Source organism: Trachymyrmex septentrionalis, unplaced genomic scaffold (genome assembly GCF_001594115.1).
Source record: "Trachymyrmex septentrionalis isolate Tsep2-gDNA-1 unplaced genomic scaffold, Tsep1.0 scaffold1, whole genome shotgun sequence".
In the NCBI taxonomy this organism is placed as follows: Eukaryota; Metazoa; Arthropoda; class Insecta; order Hymenoptera; family Formicidae; genus Trachymyrmex; species Trachymyrmex septentrionalis.
The window spans coordinates 974,804-990,676 of NW_017304123.1; the positions used below are offsets into that span (position 1 = coordinate 974,804).

General features: G+C 36.6%; 1 protein-coding gene across 1 annotated transcript in view; it reads right to left on the minus strand.

Moving 5' to 3' along the window:
* Positions 1 to 7,697, minus strand: part of LOC108751093 — a 95,362-nt gene extending 87,665 nt beyond the window's left edge. Inside the window, exon 1 of the mRNA XM_018491103.1 lies at positions 7,466 to 7,697. Coding sequence (XP_018346605.1) covers positions 7,466 to 7,697 — 232 coding nt within the window. The remainder of the gene's footprint in view (positions 1 to 7,465) is intronic.
* Between the last annotated feature and the right edge of the window lie 8,176 nt (positions 7,698 to 15,873).

The window sequence follows — 15,873 nt, forward strand, 5'->3', positions numbered from 1 at the left end:
TTACAAATCCACAAAGTGAGAAGAAAATTTTTCGTCTTTTTCAGCTCATAGTTTTTGGTATGTAAAAATTATCAAACTCATATAAACTTAAAAAATGTGATAAGCTTTTAAAAGTAGAGATTTCAAGCTTTAAAGCCCTTTTTTTAAATTTAAATTTCATTCATTATTGACGAAGATATTATACTGTATATACAACTTTAAGCTAAAAAAAACGCAATCACTTTCTTGCCCACCCAATACTTTAAAACTGTTAAAATTGATATATGCTAACGATAACTGCGGTGTCTGCTCTCAGTTGTCTTTCTTTATTATTAATTTTATACATGTGTGCGTGTCTAAAAAAAATGACTATAAATTATAACTAAATTATGGCAATTGCAATTTTTTTTTCTTTCCGTCTGGTTAATATACGTTAAATAGTATATACAAACAATGAACATGATTTAGATTCAACAGAACGATTTTAAAATCTTTATAATTTAGCAATTAATAAATATATATGTCGATTTACCGGATCGTTCAAATAATTATTCGTTTTCCCATGCACGTTTCCACATTAAACGTTTCTCCATTTTACGCATTCGTTCGCAACACAGTACTCACAGTATTAACGACGTACTTTCATCTTTTTTCTTTCAAGTCGTTTCGACAAAGCGAGTTCGACAAACATTTCATTTCTTGTCTTAACACAAAAGCGTCATAAATTCAGCGTCCATCTCGAGAATATAAAGCGAATCGACATAGAATAGAGGAAGAGATCGTAGGAAGCGATCAATAACGATTGCCTCGCATCAATACGTGACAGAGGGAGATCGCGAGAGTTCTTCCCACGTGAGAATCAGCCTGAAGTCAGTTAGCGAACGGTCTGAGCGTCTCCTCGTCTCCTATCCGCTCGGTCCATCGAAGATACTGCAAAGAGGAGAGACTCCCGAAGCAGAGAGAGAGAGAGAGAGAGAGAGAGAGAGAGAGAGAGAGCAACGGTGTGCCGCAACGTGTGTTTACGTCGACAAGCAGCAACGTGGTCAGTTCTTCTCTTTCGCGGCCAGGGAGTGTGTAAGTGGGCAGTGGAACGAGAAGAAAGCAGGACGGAAGACAGCCCGCGGTAGAAACCACCGCGCCGTGCCGCGCCGCGCGACTCATTTACCTACATCGATTTATTGCGACGAGAAGAAGGAGATTGTATCTGCGAGCAGGATCTCTCAGCCAACGTTGCATCCGCGCGCGGTGGATCACGATTTAATTGGTCTCCGCCGCGAATCGATCTCGTAACAGTTTCCTTTCCCTGCCGCCCGCTAGCTCGGCTCCGCGCTCGCCCACGGCGGAGAAGAGGAGTCCGGAACGCATCGTTCGCCCTCCTCTTCTGCGCCTACGTCGGGTCTGCAGTCCGTACCACGCCACGCCGCCCAGAGCGACGATTTTCTGTTTAAGTGCGGCGAACACGCACATCGGAACACTGCGCTCTCGGGGAAAGATAGCGCGTCGTTAGATTAATAATCAGCAATTTGCGCACGCCGGAAAGAATGGTAGCGTCGCTCCTTGCTTGTGGATCATCTGTAAAGTGTGATGGATTGGATAATATAACGCGGGAGAAAATACACTCCACTTCGGAGATAACAAAAATGATAATACGCTCTCTCCCTTTTGCCCCTCCCTCCCCTTTTTTAAACTACGATTTCTCAGAAAGTGTTTCTCAGTAAAGTAATAGCGATTCTTTTTTTTTTTTTCTTATTAAGAGTACGATATTTTGATTTCGACAGTAACTGCTATAATAATTCGGTACCGTGAATTTGTAAGCTCTTTAGCTTTTTACGTAAACGTTTTGTACGCGAATATAAGAAGAGATAAGGGTGAGATAAATGTATATATGTATTCTATACGCATATTTATTTTCATCTCTAATTCGATATACAATAGATTCCATGAATAGCGGGTTAACATTTAGCACCCGATATTCACGTTGACGTGCGACATCATCCGAGGCGCGTTCATCCGACACGTACCAGTTAATAATGCTATGCACCCAATTATCTTTATGACATGACGTCAAGGTGCGTGGCATCTAGGACACGGCGCAGTAAAATTCCCAACTCGGCAAAATCCCCAGAAAATCTTGACAGGCGGTTTCACCCAACGGTCGGCAGCCATCTAATCCGAATGAAAAGCATTCGCGTACGTGGCAAGTGAAATGCGCGATACACCTGACTGAACGTGTACGTACATACATATATACCAGAGAGAAAATCGAGATAACAGCAGGAATTGTAAATATCAAAATGTCAAGATTACATTACCGTTATAGAATTTTATCTTGTAGCGAACGTGTATGTATCAATAAAACGACGATGAAATTATTCATTACAAGGTCGATTGATTATAATTATTATCAGCGTACGCAATGCCCTAGAAAGTCTATATATGTATGTAAATAATCTTACGATGCCGCCAGAGGAGAATAATAATTTTCTACGTATTATTTAAATATGTATCGCACAACTCTTCCTCCCTCTTAAAAAAAATTCAAATATGTATAAAACATATTTCGCTATAATCATATGTACAGGGTGTTAATTAAGTATGTTGCCATACTCAACGGAGCGATTCTTTGGTTTATTTCAAGTAAAAAAGTCCACATAAACGTGTAGCAATAATCTGTTTATTTGAAAGAAATAGCTCGAGCTAGTTGAAAACTAGTGAAAAAAACAGAAAAACAAAAACAGGCTTCAGTTCTTCCGATGAAATAAAGTAATTAGAATTGTTGAAAATGTCCACCTTGCGCCATGATACATCCATCGAGTCTTCTTCTCAAAGATTTGACGCGCAATGATACCAGGTGTGTTACGCATTGCCTCGCATGAAGCAACTATTCGATTCCTCAAATTATTCTCATTCTCAATTGGGGTGGTATAAACCAATGATTTCAGATGCCCCCAAAGGAAACAATCCAAAGGAGTTTAAGTCTGGTGATCCAGGAGGCTTCGACTTTGACTTTATCACTTTGTTTACGGCTGTGCGAATGGTAACTCACGTGAAGCGAGGCATATTTATACAGGAAAATATCTCCAACGCAATTTACCGTTTCGTCAAACATTTGCGAACATTCACCTGTATTTCGGGAACTAAGCCGTTCAGGACACATGTTTGTATGAACTTTTTTACTCGAAATAAACCGAAGAATCGCTCTGTTGAGTATGGCAACATACTTAACTAACACCCTGTATAAACAGTAAAATATAAAATCGCAAACTATATATTAGATTGAGTAAAAAGTCATCGCGTATTTTTTAGCTCAAAGTTGTATATACAATATCTTCGTCAATAATGAATGAAAATCAAATTTAAAAAAAGGGTTTTAAAGCTTGAAATCTCTACTTTTAAAAGCTTATCACATTTTTTAAGTTTATATGAGTTTGATAATTTTTACATACCAAAAACTACGAGCTGAAAAAGACGAAAAATTTTCTTCTCACTTTGTGGATTTGTAACGTGTCCAAAATGAATTTGAGAAAATTTTCGATTGCCTATCGTGAAAGCTTGATACTTTCCCTATAAAATCGTTTTTTTTTTTAAATATTCCTACGACTTTTGATTACTGAGTTATCGCGGATTAAATAAAAGAATTATTTTGACTTTAATTGCTCATAACTCCATTAAAAATTGTCGTATCGTATAATTTAAAAAAGAGATTTTTAAATCTGAAACTACTCTATCAAGATATATTTATATTGTTGGTAAGAAAGTAATTGCGGTTTTTACTGATAGATGTCTTTTAAAAAAACGCGATGACTTTTTACTTAACCTAATATATGAGTACAAAGGATGTCGAATAATGACGAAGGTAATGAAACACGCCCGTTTTTCCACACAAATAAGTTAATAATATCGTCTTGATATTACGCATCTTGATACTACACGTATGTATCCACGACATGCGATTATCCTACCCGATTAAATTACCCAATTATTTCTACAGCGTAGTATTGGGATGCGTATCTAGCATGCATCAAGGTAAATTCCCTACCGGAGATCCGGAGAAAATCTTGACGGGCGTTTCATTCTGCCATCCTCACCCACGCGAAAAGTGAAAAGTTATATCCACATTAAAATACAGATAATAGCAAGGTGGGTGGAATAAAGTTTGTTTTGCGTTAAATAACGTTGCCATTTTAATTTACCTTTACTGTGCCACGTATAGTTGTAATTCATTATTCTTTTGCAGCAGAGTTATAATTTTATTCGTCATTTAATTGTAACAAAAATTTGTAACTCACAATAATTAATCTGTTGTTCAAAATATTAGAAAAGAAAAGAAATATCGATTGTGATAAATAATCATTTCTTCGGTAATAAAGAGATCGTTGAAGAAACGTACTAGCTCTAAGCTACCTGTACACTTTGCCACTTTTTCGCAAATGTTCGAAAATTATCGGACAGATGATACGAGTCTCATGGTTTTTGTCGAGAGATATAAAAAGACGGCGAAACTCAACTGTCTTTTCGCACGAACGAGTTTTAATATTATTGGCTTAATAATCCCGTACAGTGCATACGTTATATCCGATTCACTGCGAGCTACCTTGCTTTATTAAATCACCCAATTACCTCTTGGACGTGGCGTCAAAATACATATCCAGCGTCAAGGTAAAGTCGCCTACCGAGCGAATCCGCAGAAACAGCTCGTTCATTTCGCGGCTTGCGCCCACGCGCGCAATTGCGTGGTTAAGGCGAATTTATACGGTTCAGTCTTCGCGTGATGCGAAATAAATGCGTCGAGAGAACGAGTTCTTGTTGGAACGCACCATCGGAAGTGGATTAGCCGAGCTCTATGTCGTTTCATGGAGTTCCGTGTCTTGGCGAAAAAAAAAAAAAAAACAACTGAAATAAAAAGGGCTTCGCACATTTCTTATGAAGAAACCGACTTCTGTCAAATTGGCTAAATTTTTTTACATGCAGTCGCTTTTATGACGTTGATCTCGAAAGTCTTAATGGGAAGATCATGAGAAAAGCTCAACTTTTATGGTTGCGGAGCCATGAACTGTGTATTTAGAAAAATCATGTTTTTTTCCTGAAATCGCTAATTTTTTTTCTTACTTTTTAAAATCATTCTTGCAACCTTTCAGCTTTCTTCGGAATTTGTTAACAAAGCAAAATCTAAAAGAGTCTAGTCTAAAACAGAATAAGCTAATAGGTTTTTTAATGGCCTCTGTTATTTTATCTTTTATTTCGGTTATTAATTCGTAGCTATAAAAGTTAAGTTTTCTACGTCACTGGAACTTTTGATCGCGAGTTTAATCGACATCACAAAAGCAGCCACATATTAAATAACCAAAAGTTTAGTCAATTTGACAAAAAACCGGTTTCTTCTTAAGAAGTATTCGGGATCCTTTAATTACATTACCCTTCGTGTTACTTATATACAAAAAGTAATCTAATTGCAAGTTACTCTACATCAAAAATTTAATGCACGAAATTGAATCCTTTTACGTAAAACCAACGACAGTTCCTTTCATAGAACGGAGGAAGCTGTTTACAAAATTGATTTTTACACACCGTCCGGAATGATCATGTAAAGTGAACGGTGTAGATTCGCTTTGAATTCCGGCCGCGGGGATAAATTTATGACGGTAAATCACAGGCGAGGATATCCCTTTCGACACGTGCGGGGCCGTATTGTATGTTAATAGCAATTATCCGAAGGGGCTGGCAATTGGCAATTGGCCTACGGCTATGGAGTAATGACGCAAGTGCGTCGCTCTCTTCTCGCACACGTCACGAGTCGGTCCGGATGCAGAATCGTGTCTCGAGCTATTCACGGGTGGCGCCGGGATGTCATTTTAATACCGTATCCGGATACCGAAAGAAAGAGAAAGATGAAGAGGGAAAGGAAGAGGACGGACACGTGTTAAGTATGCACTTAAATGACGACCTCGTCGTGCATGTAGTATCCTGCGCAAGTTTATGGCGACGTACGAGTTCACCGGTAAGATTCCGCCGAGCGACGACGTAAATCCTAAAAGATCACGCGCATTTGTTACCTCAGCCGAAACGAATGTAATAACGCGTGTCGTTTCTGCGTCTCTTTCGTTTTTAACGCATCGTCACCGGATCCCGCACACAATCACGAAGTTACCGATACTGATCCGAAGAAAAACGATATTCGTAGAAAAAGAATTAGTATTTGTAGATAAAATGTAAGAATAAGAAGCGCGCGCGCGCGTTCAATCTCGTTACGTAAAAATAGTATTTTTAAATTATGTAAAGAAAAATGCAAAGAGAGAATAGTTTTTTCTAAAAATAAAACACAATTTTTATTTTAAGAAAACGAGCATAAACTAACGATAAATACAACATAGTATAAATCACAGCAATTTCTAATAAAGCTTCGCGCAAACAGACAGTCGACTCAGAATCAAAAGGAAATGGCCTGCAAAAGCCATTTTACGCATCGAGAACCGTAATCGCTCTCGACCTGTCTGTCGGTAGATTTCTAAAGAAAAGATATAAATATATTATATGTATAGGGTAAGCCGCCTATCATGGATAGGCTTCTAATATGAGATAGCAGAGTTTCTGCTAAACTAATAAGCGCTCCAACCACTAATGTGGTCGGCTCCATCATAAACTTATTACGCTTGGGGTAAAATGTATTCAATAGAAAATTTATTAGATTATGTATGTAGTCGTTGCAAAAAAAGATTTGTAAAATTGGACGATATCAAATTTTATTGAAGCGAGTCTTTAAACCTTATTTATTATATAATAAATAAATATTTGACAATAAATTCTGCAAGCAACGATAGAGTAAGATCGTATTAATATAGGAAAATATAAGATATGATTTGATTAATTGTAAAGATTAAATTTGGTGATCGCGAAACCGTAAGGCGGTCGGGGTTCGTAATATGAGGTACTCACAAGGAACTTAATTTCTGAAAATTATATAAAAAGTTTAAGTTTTGTTTATTTTTTGTTTTCTTTTATGATAAATATATAAGTTTTGATATGCTAATCGTAATTAATTTCTAGTCTTAGAATTATTGTGTTTTGAAACGAAAAGGTCATTAAAAAATGATATAATTAATATGTATTAAATTGTAATTAAAGATTGAAATTTGCCATATTCCTATTTTTGTGCAGTAAAAGCGTTTATTGTAAAAAGCTTTTTTCTTTTTTTTAATTCTTTCTTTGACTTCTCGTTATAAGATATCATCTTTCCTGGTATCTTATATTGTAAGAACTGTTTTTTAATTAGCAAAACTGGCAATTATTTGATAAAAACTTTCACATACAATAAAGTATAACTCTCACCGATTGCTAACTTTTTCACAATAAAACTTGATTTTCCATAAATTCAATATAAAAAAAAGAAGTTGAAGTTAGAAATTAAATCAATCACAAGCCATTAAAAGATCCCATGTTAGTCACCATTGTGTGCGTATGTTATGTATATCGTGCAGGCTCAGCTTACCACAGTAATGGACCAAAATATGAAGAGTTCCAGCATGGATGCGGCTGTCGCACCAGGAAGCGGTGTCGACCTGCGGCTCGAAGAGGGAGAGATCGAGACCCTCCATATCGCTCTCGCCGCAGGAGTCGCTCAGAGGCTCAAAATTACTCCCATTAGTCCCCTCGTCCTCGGTCACCAACTCCTCGGAGAGATTCTCGCCACCGCCTGCGCGGCATCGAGATGTCAATGCCATTTTCGGTCGAATACTCTCTCGCGCGAAAACCGCAAAGTCCTCCTCGCCGTTCGCGCTGTCCGCTTAATAAGACTGGCAATACATGCGCCGAACTTTTCTCACGCAGATATATTCTCTCGTGCAGCATCAATTCTTCCACAGCTTCTTCGTCCCTTCGTCGTGAAACCCGCGTCCTCGCACACGTCTTCTCACCTTTTCATCTCACGTTTGTAACTCGCGTTTGTTCGTCTGGGGAGAATCGGTTGAATATTTCACGTGTTGGAAATGGCGTTCCTTCATTCGTCGTACGATGTGAGATGTACAAAATGTGTCTTACATCCTCGCGTAAAATCTTAACAATAGATCTTTCAACCAAGTGAAATTCAATTTTTTTTCTTCTTTGGTAAAAGATTCAATAAAATTTAAGTCCAAATAATTAATGCAAGAAAATATTTCATATAGAAAATTTAATCTTGAATTATATATATAAAATAGAAAAGAGATAAGAAAATTAAAGTTCCAATAATTAATGCAAGAAAATATTTCATATAGAAAATTTAATCTTGAATTTATTATAAAATATATTATTATATAACATATAACATTTGGATGCAACGAAGGATGCTATGTACAAAAAAATTTCACCAAGAAAGGAAAGACACGAGAAAAGAGAAACATAATCATCACTGATTAAATTAATTTCTCGCACCGCGTTCATCCTTTACACTAATCCGCGTTCCACTATTTAAAATTTACTAGACTTTTTTCAGTGACCAAAAGGATATTTTATACGTTTATGCAGTACAAAGTATGTATACGATGATTCTTTCCAGGCGGAAACGTAAAATATCAGTGTGAGTTTTAATCAGGCGTTCGTTTTTAATGGCTTTCATAAATTAGCCCCACGCCAGACTAATAACCGTCATAATAACTCCCACCGACGCGCACTGCCGATTTTTTCCATAAGTCACGCGTTCTACCATCATAATTAGGCTCAGCTTCTAATTACTTGCCGACTGAAAGCAAGAAGACGGAAACAGGAACCTAAAATTGATCGATTTTAATCTACGATTTTTAACTGTTGTTTTAAACTGTTGACGTGACACGTTTAATGTGAAGAGAACTATAAAATACGAAGCATTGTAAAGCATGAATAAATGCGAAATTAATTACTAACTTTTGTTCCATAACATCAATTTTTATATTTATCAGAGTTCAGAATTATTAAAAGCTACTTAAATCACACACAGAAAAATTATCTTTAAAAATTTTTTGTAAAATATCATGGATATATTTTTAGAAAGTTTTAATAATTTTTCTTTGATACTTTAAAATGTATTAATTAGCAAGTGTATTTTTTTTTCAAAAATATTTTTTTGTATACAAAATATGTAATTTCTCAAAATATATATCATTAAAAAAATAAAGTTTTCTTATTGTAAAATTAAAGATTTTACAATTTCAAACTCAACAAGATAATACAATATTTGCTGAGCCGCCTCGGGAGATCTCTATCTAATTAAGCGAGCTTATAATTAATTGCGTGTTGCCTGTCCATCTCTTGTATGACACGTTGAAGAAAAGTTGTAAGATAACTATGAACAAAGTATATACGAAATAGAAAAATTGCTGCAAATAATAAATTCCTCATTTTTTACAGCAATATTAATAATTTGTCTCGATATTAATAAAATAGCAAAGTATAATTAACTCTCACCGTGTATGCGTTTTTTTTTTAGTACCAATAAAGTATATACGGGGAGGGTCGTTAATGTCCGGCGTGTTTTTTTAATGGATTAAATGGTTCAAAAATATTATATAAAAAATTCATATAGTTTCCCTAGTTATTCTAAATAAAAGATTTATACATAATTTTACAAATTTATTTGTTTAAATATTTTACTTTTGTAAATATATATATCAAAATGCGAGTATAGTAGTGTATATCTTCAAAAATTTGTAAACTTTTGAACAAATCAATAAAATCTTATCATTAAAAAATAGAAAATAAAGTTTAAGGTGTATATTTTAATTAAAAAAATATGCCAACACATTTTTTTAAATTTAAATACTTCAGTTTGGGACATGAAGTTTTACAATTGTGAAACCTATAAAAATAAGCGTTCGTGAATAATTAATATTCAACTTTAAAAAATTAATTTTTTATTCAAAATCTATAATCTTATACACTTTCATAAATAAAAAAATACGTATATAAATGACATTGTAAGAGAACAAAGAAAACGTAACACCTCTTTTGCGGGGCAATTTTGCCATTTTTATTCTAACGCTAAAAATTGTAAATTACTTCGTCACATATGTATGTAAATTAAAAATTTTTTCGTTACATATGTATGTATTTTATTTATAAAAATAATCAACAAACACGAAATAAATTATTTTCTTATTTTTACGACAAATATGCGTTGAGTGTAAACGGGGGGGATCTTTCTTATCGTACGTGTTTTTGATTGCTTGTTACTCTCAGCGAGAGAATAACGCAAGCCGGACTTTCACGAGTATTTTCCGCCGCAAGCTTTTTTAGATGCAGAACAACGCACTTGTATCGCCCTTGTTTTTAAGATATTCATGAATTTAAAAATTGCCCGGACACAAAAGGACCCCCGTATACACAGCGAGGGTAAAGAACGCATGAATTTTTCGTCAAAGATCGATTTTAAATTCGTAACAGAACATGTTGTAATAATCAAATGAGAAATAATTTTTTTCTTCACAAGAGGCATCAAATATTATTTTACCAATCGTCAATCAAATTAATTCGTTAAAATTATATTGAAAATTTTATGACTGTGATAGAAAGAAGCAAAAGACATAAATGAAAGAGAAAAGTGTTTTGTCAAGCGATAATTGCCGTGACATAAGTGATACAGAATTAAGACATTGAGTTGTATATCAATTAATTAAGACACACAGGCGCGGACAGCTTCGAACCTGTAATTTTCGATCTGGTCCACCTGTATGAATTCATTGAGCGTGACAATAAAGTTGTTCGTAAGGAGTCTACCGTATCAAATGCGCGCGAGGCGACACGCGCGAGAAGGAAAGCGGGACCGTCGCGCATTCTCTCGGTGCTCGCTTTCTCGGGCAAACGGCCAGCCTGTGCCAACCTGTCATTACGAATCTTTCAAGTTCAAGAGCACGACGAAGGAACTCACTTTCTCACTGTCATCCGCTGACCACGAGACGTATACAGAAACAAGAGATCATAGCGTCAATGTTCGCGTGCTTGTATATCTTTTATTTTTTAATATATATTTCTCACTTGGTATGAATAGATTTTATTACACATTTTTAATCTTTTCATTAATTTTCAGATTATTAAACTTTTATTAATATTTCATTTCATTATCAGATTATTATTAATTTATTAATCCTTTTCAGATTAATAAAATAATTTCATGATATTCAGTGCATAAATATAATTTTTATTATGCGTGTAAAATTTTTTCTCAGCAATATTGAACTGTAGATGTGTGAACGTTTCTCTACGAAACAATAGAAACAGACTGATACCGAGAGGGTTAAGCAGGAATAAGACATTAATTATCTCGCGGTTTTCGCGCGCGAACCAGATATAAATTATGACACTGCTGTTCCGCTATCTCTTCGGTACCGATAAATTATTTACACGTATTTACGCGACGCAACTTCCCGAGGGACTCGCAGATAAAAGCGAAAAAACCAGTTTCACGAAAAAAAAAAAAAGAAAAAAAAAGAGGAAAATGTTAACGATGCTGACATAAAGGATTCGCATACCAACCGACCAAATACCAACGTATTTATATCCGACAAACTTCTAATACGCAATCGTTAGTCATACGTAAGAAACACGCCCGATTCAGTCTGCAAATCGTTCTCGTATAATGCCATTAACTCGTTTTCACGAAGTAAAACGTGGCAATCGGGATGTTTCGTGAGATTATTAAATTACTACATCACGTATATATATATATAATTTTTGCAAAGAGAATAAAATGTATTACTCTTTTAATCTCTCTTTTCACAAATGGAGTTTTGTTTCAAATAAGTTTGTTTATTCTAAGAAAAATAAACGTAATATTCATTTAGCAATTACAATAGTTTTAACAATAAGATGGAGAATTTGAAAGTATTTGGAGACATAAAAATTATACTTTCGACAGCTACAAATTCTTCATTTGTGTTATAAAAAAAATGTCAAGTTTTCTCAAAATATTCACTAGGTAAATAATGTATAATGTATACATTTTTAAAAAACTTTTAGAGATGGCTTAATAATACGAAACATAAATAATGAAGAGCGTAACGCGAGATGTCTTTAGCGAAAGTCGTATATTTAAAATTTTTAATATAATAAAGTAAACGTTTCGGTCAAATCTTGAGTACAATAAGAATATTATAAACGACGTTACAGATATTATAAAAGATGTTAACAAAAATTGTTCCAGTGTTTGTATTCGCTATTCGAGAATAAACGGTGACGCACGAAGAAAAATAATTGACAGATTTTTATCTTAGAGGACTAGTAAAAATATTCTGGCTATTTTTGTGACAAATTTGTAATAAATTTTATTTGCCTACAAGTAAAAATACCGGAGATTTAAGATAAAAAGTACATTACGATTATAGTACATCGTTTCAAGTGACTATTATATCTTGTAATAAAATAAATCATACTTTCAGTAAAGTAAATTATACTTACAGTAGAATAAATCGTGCTATTTTCAAGATTGACGAGCACAAACAACTCTCAGAACTTTTATACATAGATATATTTTTTGCTACGCAGTAACGTAAATTTTGTCGATGCCAAAGAAAAAATATTCGTCGATAAAGTAAATTCTACTATTGAGATGGATAATAAGTTATAAATTTACTTTACGACGACAATTTTATATACCAGAAATGTAAAAAATGTAGAAAATTTTACATAAGTAGGCATGTATCTCTATATGAACTTGATAATTCCATAAAGTTTACTAAAACTCTAGCATATATTACTGTATATTTTTTCTCCGTGCATAAAATTACATTCACTCGTGAAATATCGCGGAAAAGTTCTCCTTATAAGCGAATGTAATTTTACGTCACCGTGTCAATTCTGGAATAGCGAATACACACACTCGAACAATTTTTTTTTTAATTTTATATCATTTCTGTAACATCGTTTATAATATTCTTATTCTACTGATGATGGTCAAGACTTGACTGAAACGTCTACTTTATTAAAAATTATAAATATAATATACGACTTTCGCTAAAGACATCTTCTTATTATTTATGCAACGTATACCTAATATTCACTTCTTAATTGGTTAAAAAAAAGAATCATTAACAGAGAATCAATAGATCAGACGTTGTTGTTGAATGAAAAAACAAAATTTAATTGATGAGTAAATTTTGAATTAAAAAATTAAGAATACTTGTAAGAAATTTCATATTCGAGCGTATCACGTTTAATAATAATGCTATCGATTTAATGACAGCTGTCACAAATTTAGTATTAGTAGTAGCTACAACGCAGAAAGCAAGAGAGAAATGCCCGTTGCCTATTTTCGTTGCTAAATTTCGTTGATCGGCGCGATCGGCCTCGAGCATTCTCCGATCGCGGTCGATTATCGATCATCCGTAATTTGCAGGAACAACCGACGCGGTTGTTGTTTCCGCAGACGTGCGTGCGCCGATCGCGCCGAAATTTATCGCGTGTGCGCATGCGCGTGGCGGAGATCGAGATCACGCTTCGTTCGGCGATCGGACCGAAGATCACGGCGCGTGAACTGGTTTCGCGCGCGAGAGTATATCTCGGACGAACGCGCGCGTGCACGCGCGAGGAGGGAAGATGCGCGAGGAGGGAGAGAGAGACGAAAGCGAGCGAGCGAGAAAGGGAGGAAAAAGAAGAGGAAAAGGAAAGCGAGCCGAGAGAGGTCGTTCGCATCCAGAGTTCGAAGTTGGCAGGCGAACGTGTAATCGCGTTTCGTGACTACGACGTAGAATTCGTTGCCCTGTGCCCTTTCTTTCTGCCTTGTAACTTGCGCGAGGACAAAAAAGGGAAGGGCGCGACAGAGAGAAAAATTACCAGATCGCACGAGATTTTACGCGAGAGCGCAGCCGGAAAGCAGGGAAATTACAATCGACGGTGAAAGATCCTCTAGAGATTTAATCTAGTTCAATGTAACAATTAATCGTAAGGGAAATTAAATACTGCGTCATAATTTTCTTTCGTATCATTATATTTGTTGAACGCAAAATACGGGTAGCGGAAAACGGGTACTCGCATCGGGAAACATATTGAGAACGCCGACGAGAACGTTAATATGCATGCAATAGTAAAATTGTCTTCGGCTTTTTCAAGGATTCAATTACGAGCGATTTTCCCGTAAATTGTTGCGGCTGAGCGTTACACCGCGCAAAAACCACCATGAATGATTTTCTCTCGCGCCTCGGTGATTGACACATTTTGATCTAACGATCTTCTAGCAATTTGCCTTCTTGGCTGTTTTGCGAAGTTAACAATGGAAGCTTGTCGAAATATTTCCACCGTTCGGCACGATTCAGCACGTGCAGGACGTGATCGATGATTGTCATTGGTAATTCGCATTAACATCTCTTTAAAACGTCAGACGAAGATTACCGTATCCTTGATCCGTTATATAACGTGCGATTAAACAACCTGGGACAAACATAGCTCTCTATAATTTTTGGTCTAGCTACGTCTTCAAATTATCCCATTACGGAGAATATTGCTTAGCAAATAGCAAAGTGGTAATTCACCTCCAGTTTATATTATACATAATAATTTATATGCACAAACTTCAATTTCACAATTTCAAACAACAACAAATTTTTTTTAATTGTCACACAATTAAAGAGAATAAATTACACATAAAGAGAAGTAAAATTGAAAAAAATAAACTGTATTATTTTTCACAATTTTACTTTTCTTTATTTGTAATTTATTCTCTAATTTATTCCTTTTAATCGTGTGACAATTAAAAAAAAATGTGTTTCACTCTTACTTTGCCCTTTATTTATTGTTATTTATTTTGTATAGGAAGAGAGATGGACTGGAGTTCGATGACTTTTTTGTACGTTCGCCTATGAAAATCTAGGAATCTTTTATACTTTCCTGCAGACTCATTCGACTCATTTCCTAATTGTATAATCACATTGGTTTGTAACTCATTCTTTTGGCAGCTGTTCTCTTAAAAAAGACCGATATAAATAATTGGATATCCGATATACCTTGCACGAGAGAACGTTACCATCACCGGCGCCGCAGGTGCATCGACGAGACGCTACATCGCGGCACCGAATCGACTGGGCGCGACCCGTGTCGTAAAAAGGCCGGCTCGTAAAGTCGCAACAGAGAAAGGATGCCGCTGGAAGAGCTACAGCTCCGTAGCTATCGGCGCGTCCTCCGGATTTGAGCGCGTGACCGAGGCGAGCCTTGACACTTCGCTCACAGAGGTCATGGAAGAGAAGGCGGCCACGAGAGTGATCTCGAGCCATCTCGAGCGAGAGCATCCGGACCGTTGTGGTTCCGGCTACCATGAGAAACTTATAGTTGCTTACTCACGGCGAGAGCCGAGAAGGGAGAGAGACGAACCGACGGAGGAGGAGGAGGAGGAGGAGGAGGAGGAAGGAGGCGGCGGCGGCTCGGAGGCAGAAGCGAAGTGCCTACTTACGACAGCCGCGATCCCATCCCCTCGGGGTAAACATCGGACGGCGGGGACGGCTCCTGGGAATCCGCGCGCGGCGAGAACAAGGATACCAGGTGCGGCGGTACCGATAACGACCGACTGCGGGAGGCAGCGCGTAACGCCACCGCGGATCGCGGGGATCTCCAGCGTTCCCGCCATCTTTCCCGCCGCGGCATAATTGCCGCCCAACTTTTACGGATAATCGAGCGAACGGACGCGCGTCGAGGCGCGCGTTATTAATTACGTACGCGCGTACCGTGGCGTTACCGTGCCCGCTAATGACGCCCGCGAATGGTACCACCGACGAATGGCGAATGAAATGAAATCCTTGAGAGTCGATCGGGAGACCTTGATTATTCGAGCTGATGACGGATCTTCTCGGATCTTCGCGGTCTTCCAAAATCTAGCGTTCTCCCCGTCTCTCGCGGGAGAATCGCGATATTTCATTTCAAAGTCAAATCATTTAGATATAAAACGGTCGATTTGAATTTCGCGCT